The sequence below is a fragment of the Ochlerotatus camptorhynchus genome, unplaced genomic scaffold (genome assembly GCF_037179485.1).
Source record: "Ochlerotatus camptorhynchus isolate MF236.1 unplaced genomic scaffold, CSIRO-AGI_Acam_v1.1 ptg000007l, whole genome shotgun sequence".
Classification (NCBI taxonomy): Eukaryota; Metazoa; Arthropoda; class Insecta; order Diptera; family Culicidae; genus Ochlerotatus; species Ochlerotatus camptorhynchus.
Window position 1 is genome coordinate 868486 of NW_027040499.1, and position 22706 is coordinate 891191.

General features: G+C 39.2%; 1 protein-coding gene across 1 annotated transcript in view; it reads left to right on the plus strand.

Moving 5' to 3' along the window:
* LOC135697642 (uncharacterized) overlaps positions 1-22706 on the plus strand; it is a 101833-nt gene that overhangs the window by 37585 nt on the left and 41542 nt on the right. Inside the window, 2 exon segments of the mRNA XM_065217426.1 lie at positions 13292-13672; positions 13675-13985. Coding sequence (XP_065073498.1) covers positions 13292-13672; positions 13675-13985 — 692 coding nt within the window.

Sequence of the window (22706 nt, forward strand, 5' to 3'; positions counted from 1 at the left end):
CAGACTTTCATTTGAGTTATATAATAAATTATTTTTTGGCATAAAATTATTCGTAATGGTCATGCGTGGAATTAATTTAATTAATTTATCATTATTAGGGAGGCTTTCAGCCTTGGGCTGGTTCGCCTCCAACGCGTGGCGCGGATCCAGCGACGGGAGGAGAGACTCGGGCGGCGGTTCAACACACGCTGACTTGAAGATCCAGCGGTAAAAAGGTCTTTTGTTGAAGAACTTGATACTCGAGCTGCGGACGTTCCAGAAGGTGGCAACGTAGAAGAACAATGGACGGCCATCAAGAATGCCTTTATAGAAACAAGCGAGAACAACTTGGGTGAGCTGCGCACCCAGAGGAAAGAGTGGATCACAGATGAAACCTGGCGGAAGATTGAGGAGCGTAGAGAAGCAAAAGCCGCGATAGAGCGGGCCCGTCAACGGTACTCGGCTCTAGAGAAGGAAATCAAGCGCTCTTGCAGACGGGACAAGCGAGCGTGGGTGAACTCCCTGGCCGACGAAGGGGAGAAAGTCGCAAACACTGGCGATATACGCCTCCTCTACGCCTCTCACGACGCCTGAGTGGAGCAAGGATGAACCCGATGATTCCAGTAAGGTCACGACTGGACAATTGCTTACCGACCCCACTGACCAGCTGAAACGCTGGTTTGAGCACTTCGAACAACTTCTTCAAGTTTCGAAGGCCAACCAGCCATCAACATCTCGGCATGATCCGCCTAGGGTGCGGCGCATCACTCGCGTCAATTCCGAGGCCCCATCACTGCAGGAGATTGAAGCAGCTATCCGAAGCATGAAATCCAACAAGGCTCCAGGGGTCGATCGCATATCAGCAGAGATGCTCAAAGCTGACCCCATGCTATCCGCACAAATGTTGCATCAACTATTCTGTAATATCTGGGACACCGCGACTTTTCCGGCGAACTGGATGCAGGGCATCTTAGTGAAGGTCCCAAAGAAGGGGGATCTGACTGTGTGCGACAATTGGCGAGGCAACACGTTACTGTGTATTGTTCTCAAAGTTCTATGCAAAGTTATCCTGAATGAAATGAAATTAGAACGGTGAATAGGGAATGTACTGGCATTAAGAATACATACACTAACTTCATGTTTTTTAAGGTAATTGAGATCAAACCACAGACAAACAGACATATCTCTTAATTCTGGATCATCGTTTGCGCATTTAACGATTGGTTTGAATGTTATCGTTTCCGCGAACTACTCGCCGCAGCGCTGGTGTCGCACCACTTTGATATTTCTATATATATTCAGTTTTTCTTGCATGCAACATTGCTTGCGAATCAGCGAGCAAACTTGTTTTCCGCGAGAATCCCGCGAGTTGTCGTTACTGCAGTCCTATGTTTGGCGGTACTATGTTTTAAAGATAATTTTATTCAAAAAGTTACGTCTGTTTATCTGTGATCAAACACTGATTTCGGATTAACATTGTGGTATCCTGGAAATTGAGCAGCTAGTTGCCCACCTATGGCCAAACAAAGGCTTCAGCAAGTTACAAACCGGTCCTCCTGGGTCCGATCTGGAACATCTAATATATTGTTATCTCTTTATTTGTTCCATATTCAAATAAATTTCCATTCATGTTTAACCAAGGTGCTACAGCTACGGATGTAACTTACCAACCTTAATTGTTATGATATATCTAAGTGTGTTTGTTTACAATAAATGTTTTGTAGCTCAAAAAACTTCCGCACAAGGAATCAAAAATATCTCCAAATGACAAAATGACAAGCGATCAACCGAACCGAATGATAACGCTATGTCAGAAGTGGAAAGCAATAATGAAATACACTGAAGTCTTTTTTTACACGGTTTTTTTTACGCGGTTTTTTTTACACGGTTTTCCACGATTTACACGATACGTTTTTAACGATTTCTCGACAACGATACAACCTATCGACTTGCTTCCAATCACATTATCCGGTTCAAGCTATAGGTAATCGAATGGCATACTTAAAAAAAATCACAATTTTTGGTGTAAATACAGAAATTTTTAAAATATGGCTATATGGACCATATCATGCTTTAATTACAAATGGCATCAAAATCCGATTTTTTAAAAACATTTAAGCATGCGAAAAATCAAAATCTCGTAGGTTTTTTTTTACACGGTTTTTTTTTACACGGTTTTTTTTTTTACACGGTACGTATCCCCTGTGTAAAAAAAAAGACCTGAGTGTAATCTGCTTCCTTTTTTTCACTCAAAATAATGTTCACGTCAATGCTACGTGAAAACATACGTAATTTTTTTCCATCATACTTTTCACGTAAGAGCTATGTGATTGTCACGTAAAAGTTACATGAATTTGTCGATGGCATTCAACAGTGGATTCCAGTATCACATTTGCTTATAGTTGTTTACAAATAAATTTCTTATAAAATAAAATCAATTCTGTATAGAAATCTGATAATATTTCTTTATTTATTGATGCACATATTCAAAAAAAAAACACATCAGTTAAAAATGTAATGATATCCGATATGGATCCCAAACAATCCTGGTGATACGAGCAGTGGGATAGGACGAATTTTCTTATCACTGCCAGATCGTTTGCCGTTTTATAATTGAACACAATAAAACAGCTAATGTATGTTTGATAATCATTTGAAATAATCAACATTTGTACTTACATCTTCCGATTATTTTTCAAAAATAACGGACATAAGCACATCACGATGTCACCATACTTTGCACCACTCTTTTTTTGAGATGTAGAAATCACATAAGGTTTACTTGAAACGCACATAGAAACAGTGTATGGGAAAATCACGTAAATTGCATTGATTAAGTATGTGTGCTTAATCGGAATTCCCTTTGATATTCAAGGGGTATCATATACATTCTACTTGTGTCACGTAAAACTGAGGGGAGTGGAAAAAGAGAGAGCTTACGTGATTTTTCACGTAGTTTCAACGTGTCGATTATTTTGAGTGTTCATAACAAGCAACCCATGCGACACAGCTCACTCGGGGCGGTAGAAGGAAATGAGCAAATTGTTGGCAAGCTGCTTCACGAAATAAAGCCGAAGATGATACACGTGTGTTAATGGGAATTTTTTTGTTAGGTCTTTTCTCGATTCAGATCAAGCTACATATGTCCTCATCCGTGTATATTGCAACAAAGCAGGCAAGCAATATATCATTATTCTTGTACTACTCTGATCGAGCTATGTTACAGAGCGAGTTTGTCAGGGTAGTCGTAGCAACCGTTTTGTCTGCATCGTTGGTTGCTTTATGTGTTTGGATTCGCTGCTTCCGCAAGATCAATTTACTTGGCAATTGGCTAATTTAGAAAGCTTTCTTCCGAAAAAGCACCTTTAAGACGCACCTCACACAAGTCGATCTGAAAATCAAGATGACAAGTCCTCTTTTCACAAAAATCTAACCTACACTAAAGCCGATGGTTGAAAGAAACTGAAAAAATAGAGAAACTTTTGCTAAACTTTTAAATCTTCTATCTCTGAGGCCAGTTGTCGTTGCTCTTTAATGTGTTCTAAGCGATTTTAGTGCAGAACATGACGTACAATTCCAAAATATATTTTTATGATCCTTAGATCTGGACTTGTGACGTGTGGAGCACTCGCAAGCACTGCAATATTGAAGATACAATACGCAAGATACTTTGGACCATAGATCAATGGTGTACAATGATTAATTTAAGCATCACTCTAACCTTACTTCGAGCCATTTAACTTCCAAGGCATAATTAATTAAAAAAAAAACTAATCTTCTCCTTACAATAAGCCATTTCTCAAATCCGGAAATATTTTTCCACGATTTTGGAACTAAAGATGGACCATATTCAATGATTTTTTAGAATAAATATCAATAACAGAATTAAGCTTTCCCAACATAAAATCATGCATGATACTTCCTAAGAGATCTGAAAATATGATTCTGAGTTTCCGTAAATTCAAATAGACCAACATCGACTATATTTTAAATGAGATATCTGTCATTTCTGGCCGAGGATATTGTAAGCAGTAGTTGTCATAATTTATATGGAGATCTGATCTGAGATCATAGAAAATTACTAATATGATACTTAAGGAACGTTGATGGCAAATTCAAGGAATTGCTGGCATCATATGTAAGGAAATCTGCACAGCTAAAAAAAAGTAGTGTAAATTTCCGTTACTATGATGCACATAAATGGAGCGTCATAAATCATACAAATTTACATTATAAATCGTGTAAATTTATGAGACATGTCATGCAATATTCCATATATTGTATGCAACTTTCCACCTTTGTTTGCAACATTTCTTACAAGCTGCTAGTTTACGTGAAAAGGAAGTTTACATGCATGAATGTTTGCATGCATGGATCTTTACATCACCAGTAAAATTCAGATTTTTTTAGTGTGTGGGAGGAATACAATGATGCGTGAAAATAATTCCAATGAAATTCTGTCCAAGGTTTCTAGGGAGATGCATTTTAATTAAATTTTAAGAAAGAGTGTGTCGGTCATTCTGAAGAGTGAAATTTTTAACAATATTCTAAGGGAATTTCATCGAAAAAATGGGGACAAAATAATGCGAATTGTTGGGAATTATTACCAGTTTGAAGGAATTATGGAATTGTAGAATGATATCTAAGAGATAACAAGAGATAATGCGTAGTTTTTCTGAGAACTCCTAGAATGCTGCTGAAAAAGTTCGGAGATTATCAAGATTATTTTAAGGGACTCCAGAAAAGAAGTATGATGCAACTCTATGATGATTCAAAGGGAACTCTGAAAAAATGTCCACGTAAATTCAGACTAACAAAAAATTTCATGATAAAATATAAATTTCAGAATTAAGAATTATTTCAAGATCCTGAGACTTCAAAAATGACGCAATCAGACTTTCATTTGAGTTATATAATAAATTATTTTTTGGCATAAAATTATTCGTAATGGTCATGCGTGGAATTAATTTAATTAATTTATCATTATTAGGGAGGCTTTCAGCCTTGGGCTGGTTCGCCTCCAACGCGTGGCGCGGATCCAGCGACGGGAGGAGAGACTCGGGCGGCGGTTCAACACACGCTGACTTGAAGATCCAGCGGTAAAAAGGTCTTTTGTTGAAGAACTTGATACTCGAGCTGCGGACGTTCCAGAAGGTGGCAACGTAGAAGAACAATGGACGGCCATCAAGAATGCCTTTATAGAAACAAGCGAGAACAACTTGGGTGAGCTGCGCACCCAGAGGAAAGAGTGGATCACAGATGAAACCTGGCGGAAGATTGAGGAGCGTAGAGAAGCAAAAGCCGCGATAGAGCGGGCCCGTCAACGGTACTCGGCTCTAGAGAAGGAAATCAAGCGCTCTTGCAGACGGGACAAGCGAGCGTGGGTGAACTCCCTGGCCGACGAAGGGGAGAAAGTCGCAAACACTGGCGATATACGCCTCCTCTACGCCTCTCACGACGCCTGAGTGGAGCAAGGATGAACCCGATGATTCCAGTAAGGTCACGACTGGACAATTGCTTACCGACCCCACTGACCAGCTGAAACGCTGGTTTGAGCACTTCGAACAACTTCTTCAAGTTTCGAAGGCCAACCAGCCATCAACATCTCGGCATGATCCGCCTAGGGTGCGGCGCATCACTCGCGTCAATTCCGAGGCCCCATCACTGCAGGAGATTGAAGCAGCTATCCGAAGCATGAAATCCAACAAGGCTCCAGGGGTCGATCGCATATCAGCAGAGATGCTCAAAGCTGACCCCATGCTATCCGCACAAATGTTGCATCAACTATTCTGTAATATCTGGGACACCGCGACTTTTCCGGCGAACTGGATGCAGGGCATCTTAGTGAAGGTCCCAAAGAAGGGGGATCTGACTGTGTGCGACAATTGGCGAGGCAACACGTTACTGTGTATTGTTCTCAAAGTTCTATGCAAAGTTATCCTGAATGAAATGAAATTAGAACGGTGAATAGGGAATGTACTGGCATTAAGAATACATACACTAACTTCATGTTTTTTAAGGTAATTGAGATCAAACCACAGACAAACAGACATATCTCTTAATTCTGGATCATCGTTTGCGCATTTAACGATTGGTTTGAATGTTATCGTTTCCGCGAACTACTCGCCGCAGCGCTGGTGTCGCACCACTTTGATATTTCTATATATATTCAGTTTTTCTTGCATGCAACATTGCTTGCGAATCAGCGAGCAAACTTGTTTTCCGCGAGAATCCCGCGAGTTGTCGTTACTGCAGTCCTATGTTTGGCGGTACTATGTTTTAAAGATAATTTTATTCAAAAAGTTACGTCTGTTTATCTGTGATCAAACACTGATTTCGGATTAACATTGTGGTATCCTGGAAATTGAGCAGCTAGTTGCCCACCTATGGCCAAACAAAGGCTTCAGCAAGTTACAAACCGGTCCTCCTGGGTCCGATCTGGAACATCTAATATATTGTTATCTCTTTATTTGTTCCATATTCAAATAAATTTCCATTCATGTTTAACCAAGGTGCTACAGCTACGGATGTAACTTACCAACCTTAATTGTTATGATATATCTAAGTGTGTTTGTTTACAATAAATGTTTTGTAGCTCAAAAAACTTCCGCACAAGGAATCAAAAATATCTCCAAATGACAAAATGACAAGCGATCAACCGAACCGAATGATAACGCTATGTCAGAAGTGGAAAGCAATAATGAAATACACTGAAGTCTTTTTTTACACGGTTTTTTTTACGCGGTTTTTTTTACACGGTTTTCCACGATTTACACGATACGTTTTTAACGATTTCTCGACAACGATACAACCTATCGACTTGCTTCCAATCACATTATCCGGTTCAAGCTATAGGTAATCGAATGGCATACTTAAAAAAAATCACAATTTTTGGTGTAAATACAGAAATTTTTAAAATATGGCTATATGGACCATATCATGCTTTAATTACAAATGGCATCAAAATCCGATTTTTTAAAAACATTTAAGCATGCGAAAAATCAAAATCTCGTAGGTTTTTTTTTACACGGTTTTTTTTTACACGGTTTTTTTTTTTACACGGTACGTATCCCCTGTGTAAAAAAAAAGACCTGAGTGTAATCTGCTTCCTTTTTTTCACTCAAAATAATGTTCACGTCAATGCTACGTGAAAACATACGTAATTTTTTTCCATCATACTTTTCACGTAAGAGCTATGTGATTGTCACGTAAAAGTTACATGAATTTGTCGATGGCATTCAACAGTGGATTCCAGTATCACATTTGCTTATAGTTGTTTACAAATAAATTTCTTATAAAATAAAATCAATTCTGTATAGAAATCTGATAATATTTCTTTATTTATTGATGCACATATTCAAAAAAAAAACACATCAGTTAAAAATGTAATGATATCCGATATGGATCCCAAACAATCCTGGTGATACGAGCAGTGGGATAGGACGAATTTTCTTATCACTGCCAGATCGTTTGCCGTTTTATAATTGAACACAATAAAACAGCTAATGTATGTTTGATAATCATTTGAAATAATCAACATTTGTACTTACATCTTCCGATTATTTTTCAAAAATAACGGACATAAGCACATCACGATGTCACCATACTTTGCACCACTCTTTTTTTGAGATGTAGAAATCACATAAGGTTTACTTGAAACGCACATAGAAACAGTGTATGGGAAAATCACGTAAATTGCATTGATTAAGTATGTGTGCTTAATCGGAATTCCCTTTGATATTCAAGGGGTATCATATACATTCTACTTGTGTCACGTAAAACTGAGGGGAGTGGAAAAAGAGAGAGCTTACGTGATTTTTCACGTAGTTTCAACGTGTCGATTATTTTGAGTGTTCATAACAAGCAACCCATGCGACACAGCTCACTCGGGGCGGTAGAAGGAAATGAGCAAATTGTTGGCAAGCTGCTTCACGAAATAAAGCCGAAGATGATACACGTGTGTTAATGGGAATTTTTTTGTTAGGTCTTTTCTCGATTCAGATCAAGCTACATATGTCCTCATCCGTGTATATTGCAACAAAGCAGGCAAGCAATATATCATTATTCTTGTACTACTCTGATCGAGCTATGTTACAGAGCGAGTTTGTCAGGGTAGTCGTAGCAACCGTTTTGTCTGCATCGTTGGTTGCTTTATGTGTTTGGATTCGCTGCTTCCGCAAGATCAATTTACTTGGCAATTGGCTAATTTAGAAAGCTTTCTTCCGAAAAAGCACCTTTAAGACGCACCTCACACAAGTCGATCTGAAAATCAAGATGACAAGTCCTCTTTTCACAAAAATCTAACCTACACTAAAGCCGATGGTTGAAAGAAACTGAAAAAATAGAGAAACTTTTGCTAAACTTTTAAATCTTCTATCTCTGAGGCCAGTTGTCGTTGCTCTTTAATGTGTTCTAAGCGATTTTAGTGCAGAACATGACGTACAATTCCAAAATATATTTTTATGATCCTTAGATCTGGACTTGTGACGTGTGGAGCACTCGCAAGCACTGCAATATTGAAGATACAATACGCAAGATACTTTGGACCATAGATCAATGGTGTACAATGATTAATTTAAGCATCACTCTAACCTTACTTCGAGCCATTTAACTTCCAAGGCATAATTAATTAAAAAAAAAACTAATCTTCTCCTTACAATAAGCCATTTCTCAAATCCGGAAATATTTTTCCACGATTTTGGAACTAAAGATGGACCATATTCAATGATTTTTTAGAATAAATATCAATAACAGAATTAAGCTTTCCCAACATAAAATCATGCATGATACTTCCTAAGAGATCTGAAAATATGATTCTGAGTTTCCGTAAATTCAAATAGACCAACATCGACTATATTTTAAATGAGATATCTGTCATTTCTGGCCGAGGATATTGTAAGCAGTAGTTGTCATAATTTATATGGAGATCTGATCTGAGATCATAGAAAATTACTAATATGATACTTAAGGAACGTTGATGGCAAATTCAAGGAATTGCTGGCATCATATGTAAGGAAATCTGCACAGCTAAAAAAAAGTAGTGTAAATTTCCGTTACTATGATGCACATAAATGGAGCGTCATAAATCATACAAATTTACATTATAAATCGTGTAAATTTATGAGACATGTCATGCAATATTCCATATATTGTATGCAACTTTCCACCTTTGTTTGCAACATTTCTTACAAGCTGCTAGTTTACGTGAAAAGGAAGTTTACATGCATGAATGTTTGCATGCATGGATCTTTACATCACCAGTAAAATTCAGATTTTTTTAGTGTGTGGGAGGAATACAATGATGCGTGAAAATAATTCCAATGAAATTCTGTCCAAGGTTTCTAGGGAGATGCATTTTAATTAAATTTTAAGAAAGAGTGTGTCGGTCATTCTGAAGAGTGAAATTTTTAACAATATTCTAAGGGAATTTCATCGAAAAAATGGGGACAAAATAATGCGAATTGTTGGGAATTATTACCAGTTTGAAGGAATTATGGAATTGTAGAATGATATCTAAGAGATAACAAGAGATAATGCGTAGTTTTTCTGAGAACTCCTAGAATGCTGCTGAAAAAGTTCGGAGATTATCAAGATTATTTTAAGGGACTCCAGAAAAGAAGTATGATGCAACTCTATGATGATTCAAAGGGAACTCTGAAAAAATGTCCACGTAAATTCAGACTAACAAAAAATTTCATGATAAAATATAAATTTCAGAATTAAGAATTATTTCAAGATCCTGAGACTTCAAAAATGACGCAATCAGACTTTCATTTGAGTTATATAATAAATTATTTTTTGGCATAAAATTATTCGTAATGGTCATGCGTGGAATTAATTTAATTAATTTATCATTATTAGGGAGGCTTTCAGCCTTGGGCTGGTTCGCCTCCAACGCGTGGAATTACCCGTAGTTTAGGTAAAATGTGCGTGAGTACCACCATCGGTTCTCACTCCAGCCAGGTGAATTTTTCATAAAATTAACTGGTCTACTAGGTGTTATGTGTTGTATATTGTCAAGAACTAAATAGTAAGTCTGACCAGCCTCAGGGTAATATTAGAATTAATTAGAACTAATAACATCTTTCAGACATATTCTGGTACTGCATCAAATAGTACCGGCTACATCGGCTATTATTTAAAAAAAAATCCATTTAATCAAAGTTGCTTGATTCTTTGCTTCTCATACTTAAAAAAAAAAGTTTCAGTTTAAATAGATTTTCTGCAGTATTCTACCCTAAATTTAACCGAATACAACAAATCAAGAAGACTGGCAACGACAGATACAATAGCGCTGCGCTTGAGTGAAGGTGGAAGCAACGCATAGAAAAGTGAGCAAATACAAAACTCTTCTTCTAAAGATGTAATCTTTGCTATCAAATTTGTTCGAAGCATTTACCTTTGAGCAGCAGATTACGCGATTGTACCTGTCTCATAGCGTTCGTATGAGAAAATGAAAGAGTTGCCAGTCTTCTTGATTTGTTGTCTTCGATTTAACTCAAATTTGAAATTATGTGTAAAGGATATTTAAACTTTTTGGGCACATTGTGCCAATACTTTTCCTAACTTTTTGATGCTAACAAGTTATTTGCTTTATATAATTTATTTAGCCATATGGTACATTATGGTACTTTCAACAAACTCCATATGATTATACTGACCGATTGTTACGGGAGATTGGCACATCAATTTGATTTCAATGGTATTATGTTAAAAACAGGACTTTTTAGAGCATTCCAGATTTTATATTTTAACTGGTCCTGATTTTTCTGAAAATAACCTGGCAACGCTGCTTACAACCTGCTTACTATGCCATTCCACAAATCCGGAACCAAATTCCGAGCTTCCGGAATTACGAATGAACCTACTTCAATGATAAATGAGATGAAATGTCTGTGACCGTCAAATTTATTCCGCGGAAATTTGCATTATGTGCGGTTTAACTTAAACATAATGCGATACATATATATCATTCTTATATGCGTGACTTAAACTGTAGCAATCAACGATACTGGCTGTACATTGTTATACGACTTCTGGTTGTCTGGGACGTTCCGTTTCCGATAGCACCTGGCATTGTATCAAATTTATTCAGTCGTAAGTTCACTTTAATGCGCATTTTGTTTCCCGTGGAAAATGTTGGAGTGACATAATTCCTCAGCAAGATTCCATTAATCACCGCTCGAGAAAAAAATCCAAACATTCCCAGTCCCGCGCGATCGTAGACGGTTTGCTCCAGTTATGCCTAACGTCTTCCGCGTTGTCACCGAACAGCAATGTCTCAGCGAGGTCTATTTCCATTACCATCGGATACCTACTTATTTACGCACACAGCAAGTACCACTTTTCCATTTCCTTCCCAATCAGCAAAGCCTCACCGCAGCCGGATCACTAAATAACCTCCCACAAAAGAAAAAGAAAATCAACGCACCGACAGCATCCAGTTTCCAGCTGCTTCCCCATCGGATGGATCGAACTCGACTTCAAGACGAGAGAAAAAAATTACCTCACTCAGCGATATTACCGCATTTTTACAGTATTATTTAATTTAGTTCAACTTTCTCTGACAACTGCCCGCCGATGGCATCGCTCTGTCGTGGCCAATCAACCGATCCTCATGATCTTAAATCGATGCTAAACTGTTGCCCACCGCCAGTAGCTATCTAAACTATGTTCGTTTACACTCGCAGACACCGTCGACCATCGCCACTAGACCTGGCCAGGCGAAGGGTCTTGAAAACTGGTTCAAAAGCGCGTGTCCGCTTGGTGTAGGTACTTGAAAGATCAAGATGCGAACGTTGCGCTGTAAGGTGTTGATTTGTTTGTTTACCTTTTCAACATTTTCCGCCGCCCCAGTCAGTGGCACTGGGTTGATCGTGAGCTTGATCGTTATCTCCTAGGTACGTGAGCTTCGCGTGGAGGTGTCTCAGGCTCTCTAGCGGTCGTCGTTGGTAATGGCTTCCATAGGGTAAGCGCCTTGCGGTATGCAACAAGCGGACTAGCTGATCGTGAACCGGTTCGCACACGGTGATTCGTTGCACGATCTTTTATAATGTTGCATGAGAATGTTCGACATTTTGATGGTAGATAGAGCATACAAAGCTTGAAAAAGTCAGGGTTTCCGCAACATTTAATTTTAGTTATTGATTGGGGCCTCCCTTAGCTCAGTCGGTAAAGGTGCAGCTACAAAGCAAGACCATGCTGGAGGTGGATGGGTTCGATTCCAGGTTCGGTCTAGGAATTTTTCGGGATTTAAAATTTCTCGACTTCCCTGGGCATAGAAGTATGATTGGACTTGTCACACAATTATACAAATGCAAAAATGTTACAGGCACCGAAAGCTCTCAATTAATAACTGTGGAAAAGCATCTAAAACACTAAGTTGAGAGCACGCAATAAGCTTATATGCAATATGCAATAAGCTTGGAATGCGAAGAAGAAGAAGAATATTAATTATTATTATCAAATTCATTCCTTTTTTCTCTTAATTTCAAACTGAACATTGCATTAGATCCTAAGTAACATTGATCGTTTTTTTTTTTTTTATTAATAATGGTCACTTAAACACTCTTGGGTCATTCGTGACTTGTCCGGGGAGAGATTTGAACTCGTGACTTTGGCGTGAGAGGTATGGATGTTAACCACTACGCCGGGGTCGCCCCCTAACATTGATCGATTCTCTTCGTCGACCTTCTCTTTCGTTAAAAAATTGAGTACATAACCGTTTCTTGTTGTGTTTGTCGCATTAGATGCTAGATAAAAGCTTCTTTTCTCGATCTGTGTGCTGAAAATACCTGGGAATGTCTTAAAATGGGCGTGGGGATACAAAGAGAAAGTTGACGAAGAGAATCTGTCAATGTCACTTAGGACCTAATGCAATGATCAGCTTGATTTGTTCTACAGCATTAATTCGATTTTGGCTAAATCGAACGGATTTATTTTAAAATTTAATTTATGATTTCGTTGATTTTGGACCACCGTGAGTCATCCATATGACATAGACGTTATTAATAATTAATCATTTATTAAAAACTGTAGTCACAAAGAAAAAAAAATACATTATTTTCAAGATCCGTTCGATGTTGGCACGATGCTGAATCGAACCGTGCTAAAACCGAACGGGTACTGTAAATTCAAATAAAATTTTATTTCATTTTAACCTAGGTGCTCAATCTACTACAGTAACTTACCAGCCCTCATTGTTATGATTTATATCTACGTGTTTTTACATTGTTCCTGCCTTGGCAATTCAGTATTTTAAACCTGCAGGTCAATATAACAAGAATTCATTATTTCAATTTTCCCATTACAGTACCTCATCGGCATCGTGATATGGTCCTGCGTGTGTCAGCAGTTGACTTCAGCAGAACCGGAAGTCACTCCCTACCGGCCAACCAACCTGGAAGATATCGAACGAGACAACTTGAAAAGCGAACGACACCAGGCATTCAAAAAGGAAGCCTATTCCTCACAACCCGCCCGAGCGGCATCCTCTCACGGTACCAACCACTACTCGGTTCAAATCGAACACCACCCGGGAGGCGCAACGAGCCATGCCGGATTCAACTATCTGCTCCCACCTTCCGCACCGGCTCCTGTCCCGGCTCCCACCCACGCCGGTTTAAACTACGTGACGCCGATCCCGTCCGGTCCATCCAGCTATGCCAAAGGTACCTAACCTCTAACAAACTATGTACCTGCAAATCAAATTTATTAGCTTTCAATCAAATTTTAGAATACGTCCCTCAATACCAGCAGAAAGTTCCGCAGGTTCATGAGGATCACTCGACCTACACGGTTCCCTCGCGGCAATCGTTACTCCAGCCCAGCATCGGAGGAAGTGCTCCAGCACAAACTCTGCTAACACCACAACCGCAGTATGTCTACGTGCAAGCTCAATCGCAGCAATTCCAGCAACAACCGCAGCCACAGCAACAACAGCAGCAGTACGCAAATCACCCAAATCTACCGCAGTCGCTGCTGCACATTCTCCCGCACCATCAAGGGTAAGTTTAGAATAGCGGATGAGATGATCCATCGTGGTTTCGTGAGCCATTAATGACCGGTTCCATTTGCGCTTTACCCACGCACATGATTCATTAGGCTTGATTGATTTTCGCACGTCTTTTCAGTCAGTTGGAACCAATTCAATTAGAAATACATTTGGTAAAAACTAATTAGGGGATACTTAATAATCGATTTTTTCATTTGTGGTTCAAGGTTCATAATTAATGAAAAAAAACGGAACTGTTTTAGCGGAAACTTACCTGAGTCAAATATTGATTTGAATTGGATTTCAGCTTTTGATGCGGAAGAATAATATTTCTATCCTAAAAGAAGAGTTTATTATAGGCATGGTTCATTCAAACTGTAGGATAGATTGGTGAAGGCCTAAGATAAGAGAGGAGCGGATTCAAAATAAACTGCCTTGGCAACCTATGTCTAGGCAGTTGCTAGCAACACTGACAATGCAATTTGGATAAGCGCTGCTCGATTAGCACTGACTTTGACAGTTCGTTTGGTTCAAAACCAGCCTGTCCACACCTTTCTTATCCCAAACCCTCTCTAGTACACCGTACGAAAAATTCGTATGAATTTCACGATAGTTCGTGTAATTTTGATAACAAATTTACTGTTAAAAAAATTAAACTCAAAATTACACGATGAAGATTTAATTAGACACATTCCACGTGAACTGGTTATGAAAAGTTTTAGACCCCCTCTTCCCCTTCGTGGACAATAGTTGCTTTTTTTCGGAATGTTGACTTGCTCGCCTCTACAATAGCTACATGCATGAAAAAAATATTTAGAGGTAACACGCTTCTAGAGGCTGACTAAAAGTAAATTGGTACGCACAAAAAGACCTGAGCATCTCCAGTTCGAACGAAATCTCGAACCTTCCTCTTGGCGGAGCCCATCTGCGCCCGCACAGTGGAAACAGACACGGAATCAGCGCATTTCTTCCATTTTGCCCACATTTACTGGATATCCTTGACAGCCCCGCCGCTTCGTCAAAGTCGTTGCTTTGAAGTTGCCCAGTATTTTTCGATTGGTCGAAATTCCGGGCAATTCGGATTCATTAGCCTGGGGACAAAATCGATCTTGTTGGCAGCGTACGCAAGTATCCATAGGCACGTTATTTCGCCTTTTTGGCTATAAAAGGGCCTCATCAGAACTTACAAACACTGGTATAGCCATTGTTGAGCCGTATATAGCCAAAAAGGCGAAATAACGTGCCTATGGTTGCTTGGGTACCACTCTAGAACCACCTTGGAGTAGCGGCAGCTGGTCAAATCGGGTCAAAAGATGACATTGCCCCTATGCTTGCGGATGAACGGCAATACACGCTTTTTCAGACATTCTTCAATGTAAACTTGGGATGTCATCGTCGAGGATTCGTTCTATTTCAGGCCACAATTGCAAATCACTTTCCAAAACATGGCCTTCTTCGTGAACTTGTCGGAAAACACGATTTAAGATTTATTTTGGCTTCCAGTCAACCGAAACCAATTCAAAATTTGGCCAAAATCACCAGGAAAATAAAAGATGCAAATTTATATTCTATATTTTGATTTACTTTCTTGCTTTGACAGCTCATGGGTGTGTAGTAAATACTACATTCAGATTTCTGAATGCAGTATTTATTACATGTTCGAAAACAAAACTTACTCTATCTGCAGATTTTCCTTTCGAGTAGATGAATGAGTTTACTACCTTTTATTCATACGACCCACTGTGAAAGTAGTGAACGTAGAAACAAAAAAAGCACATACAAACATCATGCACGCATTTAACGATTGATTTGAATATTATCATTTCCGCAAACTACTCACCGCTGGCATAGGATCACTTTGACGCACGTAACACTATTTGCAACTTTGCGAGCTACCTTGTATTCCGCGAGAAGCTCGAGAGATGTCGTTAGAGCGGTTCGTTTTAATTGAGGTACAATGTTTGAATAAAAACTAATTCAAGGATTTATTTTTTATGACTTTCTCAGTCTAGGGTAATTCAAACGGTCAGTTATGCATTGCCCATCGTTTCGGACATTTATTGTGGCCTTTTTCAAGGGTAAAGCAGTCTACCGTTTGTTGTTAAATGTTGTGTGTTACCACGATAAGCGTGTTTTGCTTGGAGGAGCTTCCTGTATGGTTCATTGAATTTAATTTTAATTAATATGGAACTTGTAACAAAATTATGAAAGATTTTGAACATTAATAACTCAGTTGCCCCTGAACCAATTTCAATAATTTTATCACCAATCGATCAGAAATATTTCTAAGCATCAACAGCAATGCTTTTGACTGATAATTTTTTTTTTAAAAGACACCATTGAAAAGTGGTAAACTTCTTCATCACGAAGGGCGTCCGATGCACCATCCACCATCAGGTGTACACGGAAGGATACAAATTGATGGTTCCTGCGTTGAACCATTACAACGCGGTTCAGACCATGTTGGACCAAGCACAGGTGGAGTACAAGCGTCCTCTTGGAAGAGCTGGTGACTAATGGCTGAAGCCGGCCCAAATTCACAAGATGGTCCGCCATAACAAGGCCGTGAAGTACTGTGACCAGCGTGGTTCACCGCAGCGGAACTAATGATCATCTTCCTACATGCACGACATTTCCAACACCATCAAGAACAAATCTGATAAGCTCCAAGCTGTGGCTACCTTCATGCTCAGTTATGGACCGTGAGCTCATCAAAATCGCAAACTGAAGCAAAATTATCGAGTTCGTTGACCTCAACGAACATAGCATCGAAATCACCATTATTACCAAAACTCACCTGAAACCGAAGATAGTCGTTTTTCTTCCTGGATTCAACAAGCTCTGGGGGTTGTGGAGTAGCCGTCGCTACCAGGAACAACACCTGCTGCCGGCTGCTACCCAGTTTTCAGCTGAAAATTATTGAAACATTGGAAGTAGAAGTCTCCACACCTGTCGGCCCCGTCACCATCATTGCAGCCTCGAAACAAGCCAATGCCAAGGATGGATCCGTGGCAGACCTGCGGAGGGATATTATCAAGATGACACGATGCCGTGGAAAGTTCATCATCGCTGGCGACCTGAACGCCAAACATCAAGCTTAGGGTAACCAAAGGCGGTATCAGAACGGCACCATCCTAAACGACGACCTGCAAGTGGCACAGTACACCATCCTGGAGCCGGACGCTCCCACCCGATTGAGCCGGTTCGGCGTGCACTCCATCATCAACATCTTCGTCAGCAACATGGAGAACATCTCCCAACCAGTAGCCCACCAAGAGTTAAGCTCGGACCACTTTCCGGTGGTGACCGAAGTGGGCTCCTCCGTTAATCGATTTCATACTTCCGGTCGGAATTACCATCGATTAAGCTAGTATCGGTTCCAACAAGTCGTCGATGCAGCTACAATTTCGGCGCCCTACCCGAGCAAAGTTAGAGATCAAATTGAAATCAGAATTTGATGTTATGATGTAACTCATTTTGAATACTCCATTTGATCTAATTTTGGTTGACTTAACGGTTAACACAGCAAAAATGAGAGCACAATTTTACACTGTTGAATCAAACGGAAAACTAATTCTGCTTTCAATGAAATCAATTTGATTACTGATTTTGAATTCAGGCTTGCTTCCACTCACTTGCTATAAAAACACGATTTTCTGAATTTTGGAATCATTAGATGTTATAATGATATTTTGTACTTGTGAGATACAAGAAGAGGTTGAAATGCAAGTGTTTGACGTATGAAACCTGTCAAATTTGCTTTCAGATAGTCACAATTAGCGATTTTACGACTCGCGAGCGCTCACTCTGAGTGAACGCTCACGAATCATAAAATCGCTTATTGTAACACTGTGGTAGCAAAATTGACAGGTTTTATGAGTCAAACACTTGCCTTTGATCCTCTTCTTGTATCTAACAAGCACAAAATATCATTATAACATCGAATGATTTCAAAATTCAGAAAATCATTTTTTTTATAGCAACTGAGTGGAAGCAACCCTGTTTGCATTCATAATATTTGACTGAATACGGGCCTATCGTAAATGGTTAGCATCCATGCTTCTCACGCTGAAAGATTTGAGCTCAAATGTCACCTCGGGCTAGTCACGAATGACCTAAAATGTGTTAAACAAAACAAATAAACAATAATCATTAGTTCAACGACAGATGAAATTAAATCAAATTTTAAACAAGAAATTAACAGCAGAATTTCAAGTTAAGTTGCTTTGATTTAAAAAGTCTTGACTGCATAATGAAAGCACCATATGATATCAGACTTCTGTCGCGACAATTGAAATCAAAACGAGTTTTCATTATGATAGGAACTGCAAACTTTAATATCGATTTGCTTTCATTTTGTTTACTGACTTTGCTCGGGTACTGGAGACATCGATAGATCTCTGTGCGCCGTCGAGGAGGCGGTATCCCGAGCTCGCGAACAACACGTGCCAGCTTCCAGACGAGAGAGTAATTCTCTGAACCTTGATCAGAATACTAAAAGCCTAATCAGACTCCGTAATGCCATGCGTAGGCAGTTCCAAAGAACTGGACTGCCTACCTTGAAGACCCATTCCAACCGTCTAACCAAACTTATCAAAGCCAATATGGTGGAACTCAGAAATGAGAATTTGACCAATAACATCCGTTCCCTCCCAGATTGTGCAAAACCCTTTTGGAAACTAACAAAAGTCCTCAAAACTAAACCGAGGCCTATTCCACCGCTGGTTCCACTGAATTGTCCCGATGGTTCAGTGGTTCACCTGATAACACCTGAAGAGAAGGCTGCCGCGATAGGTCAACATTTCGTCTGCTCTCACAATCTCGGACAAAACATCACCAGCTCTCACGCAGCTGAGGTTGCTGAAAATGTAACAAATCTCCACCAGGTTCCTAACATCGTTCCCGAGGAATCCGAGATCACAGCTGATGAACTGTTGGCTTATATCAAAACTTCCAAAAACATGAAGGCCCCAGGTTTCGACAACATCCCGAATCTGGAGCTCAAGCACTTGAGTTCCAGATTCTACAACCATCTGGCATTGATTTTCAATCAGTGCCTCCGATTTGGCTACTTCCCCTCGTGCTGGAAGTTAGCTAAAGTCATATCTCTCCTTCAAATTACCGACCCATCAGCCTTCTCTCAGGGTTATCAAAGCTGTTCGAAAGGGCATTTTACAGCCGGCTTCTAACATCTGCGGAAGAAAACAACATCTTACTTGAGGAGCAGTTTGGTTTTCGAAAAGGTCGATCAACCGTCCACCAACTGACCTGAGTAACATACATTCTTAGACGGAACTAGGCTGTTTCAAAAACATCTGCTATGGTATTGTTCGACGTTGAAAAAGCGTTTGAAAATGTCTGGCATGATGGCCTGGTCTTCCGATCTTCATCGTGAAGATCATACAAAATTATCTATCGGACAGGACGTTCCAAGTCTCTCTGAATGGCATCACATCGGATGCCTTTATCATCGGTGCAGGTGTGCCCCAAGGAAGTATCCTTGGGCCCATCCTGTTCAATCTATTCTATTCCGGCTCTCCCTGATGGTGGATCGTTGTCTCTGCTCGCAGACGACACATTAATCTTCTACAAAGGTAGGGTCATCGGAGCTCTGACTACCAAACTCCAGAGAAACTTGGATGTCCTATCTAAGTATTTCAACAGCTGGAAGATCCGTATCAACGTGGCAAAGACCCAGGTCATAATTTTTCCACACTCAAAATTTCCCGGACTTGTTCCGTCTGAAAATAACAAAATCTGCCTAAGAGGCAGTCTACCTCGGACTAACACTCGACAGCAAACTGATTTTCAGGGAGCAAATTGACAAAACAAAAACAAAATGCAACATCTTGATCAGGTCGTTGTACCCGCTAATCAATAGGAGATCCACCTTATCCCTGAAAAACAAGCTTGCTGTCTACAATCAAATAATCCTTCCCGTCATAGAGTACGGGTTGCCAATCTGGGTGAGTTGCACACATTCTCATCACCTCAAACTACAAAGGATCCAGAACAAGATCCTGATGATGATCCTCAACAGTCCACCACGTACTAGAAATTCTGAGGTCCACCTGGCTGGTCTTCAGACCTTGGCGTTACGGAGAACTGCTATCATCGAAAGGTTCAGAGATTGCTGCATGCGATCCGATCAACAGATCGTTAGGGTTCTGGCACGTTAGGTTAGGCAACTAGGATAAGTACACACTTAGAAATAACTAATTTTACACGTGATGGAATCCTTCTTTGACATAAAGGATCAGACGTAAACAAATATTTCATGTAAAATTAAGTGCTCCGAGACTTAGGCTGAGACTTATGTCAAAATTGACGCTCGTATATGTCAGTCTCAGAGCACCTAAATGTACATGATTTTTTCTAAGTGTGTACCCAACAAACATTGAATGTTGAATAAGAGCTTATTCAGGCAAAAACAAGCTTCTTGAGCTAAAAAATTGCTTATTCAGCTGTTGATCAACTCAAATTGTTTGTTGGGTAGGTAGAATATCAAATTTTCTAATTAAAATAAACAAATATACTTTCCTTAAAAGCAAAATGTAAACTATTACAATGTTAAACTGAAATCAAACAGTAGCTTGTTATAAACATAATTACCAAAGATGAAGAGCTTTCGGGCTAAATCAATTGAAATGTACAATAATTGTAAATCACAAGACTATTTAAAAGTAAATAAACAAACATTTAAGTAGTTCCTCCGCTCATTAAACCTTCCGACGGCGTGGCAAGCAGAAGCAGGAGCAAATCAAGAAAAGGTGGAATTTTTCCCTCTACCTCTGCTAAACACTGACGCAGTCAGGCTAGAGCGCTGCTGTTGTGAATCCACTCATTTACGTATAGGACGGACGGTGTGGTAAACTAGCAGCAGTCAGCTTGATGACAACCAACGATGGGGTGGAGAGGATGTGGAATTTGTGGAGATCGAATAATTGGTCCTTTTGAGGAACACACATATTTTACAGAAAGTGTTATTGAGACGCACTATCAGATATCAGGCGGTCAAAAATAAAAAAAATCGACTTTCACTAATCCTTATTTCGTTATTTTTGGTCGACAGTAAACATTTCAACTAAGAGAATCTGAAAGTTTCAAGCTTCTAGCAGTTTTAGTTTCTGAGATATCGGATGTCGAAGTCAAAAAAGAGTAAGAAAAGTACACATTTTGCCGCAAAAATACACTACCACTCAAATAAAATTTCATCCACTATTTATCATATAACTACCACATCATTATACATCATTAGAAAGATAATTTAATAAGCTTTCCGAAAATAAAATCCATTTGGAAATTTGATGGAGACAAAAAATTTAAAAATAAAAATAGAAAAAAAAAATTAATTGAAAATTTTCGGTTATTATGGGAGATTTCAAATTGTACAAGAGCCGGCTTGGACACAAACTTTTTCAACAATTATTTTGCAACTTTTGGAGTTATATTCGGTTGGTATAGTCGAAATATATTGTTAAAGACCATTTTCTAATATTTCATGACCAACTTTTAAAAAGGGTTTAAGCTTTTGTACAAAAAGAAGTCATCATTATCATAAAGTTCACTGTTGGATGAACGTAAAACTACATTCGTTTATGCTTTATTCTAAAGTAAGTACCTGGGTTATGACGATTATAGAAGCATATGCGTAAGTATGTACCTACGCATATGCGCGGATGAGTTTAATTTATACCTAAGTCTGTACTTAACCTACTGTAGTGTCAATTTGAAGCCATAGTGTATTTTGTGTAGCTTTTATTTAAACTACTACAGTGTAATTCAAATTTACGGTTGAGACCAAGTGTGAGCATCGATAATAGAACCATTATTAATCTATTAGACGCAAAATTAAGCCATAGTGACAATGTTCACAGAGCCATTGAATTCATTTGTGAAAATTATAACATCTCGGTGGAAAAACGTAAACGTCTCGATGAAAAGATCCATAAAATCGTTACTAAATACATCAACAAATGGCATGAAGCTAATCGCACGAAAGAGCGATTTGAGTCGTATTTTCGGAATTGGCTTGATGGAGAATTTGGCATCGAGGAATTCATCGAACAGGAGCAATGTGTTGCCTCAACCTCGGCCTCGGGAACAAAACGTGGACGACCTTCAAAACCTTTCTTGGATTTGAGTGAAAGAGGAAAACGTCGCGTCATCGATAAAGAAGCAGTTGATCCAAAATTCGATACCATCGAGAAAGCTTTGTTTTTTGCAAGACGGATCGCTTATAATCGAAAGGATTTTAATTTAGTTAAAGTTATTGGGCATATTTTAAAAAACCAAAAAAGCTCTAAAACCATGCTGGCTCAACTAACTGATCAACGAGGAATGATGTCACCAGAAGAGGCTTTTAGTGTACTTATCGAGGCTGGATTGAGTAGATTTCAATACGAAGTAATACATAGTGAATCACCTTCAAGATTTCCACCTTACTATGTGATGCGCCCCTCCCAGTGAATTCATCGAAGAAAGTGCATTGAAAATAAGAGTGAAACTCCAGGCGCTGATGGAAAATACAGTGAAACGAATCGTCCAAATAATTGATGCAGAGCTCAACGAGTGTATGGATAGCAACGATCTAGTTTCTACGGAACTGATTCTTCTATGTAGCTGGGGTATGGACGGATCAACTGGATATTCGCAATATCATCAAGTGCTACCAGAAGGATGTCAGGACGATTCAGATGTATTTTCGTCCACTTTAACACTAATTCAGTTGTTC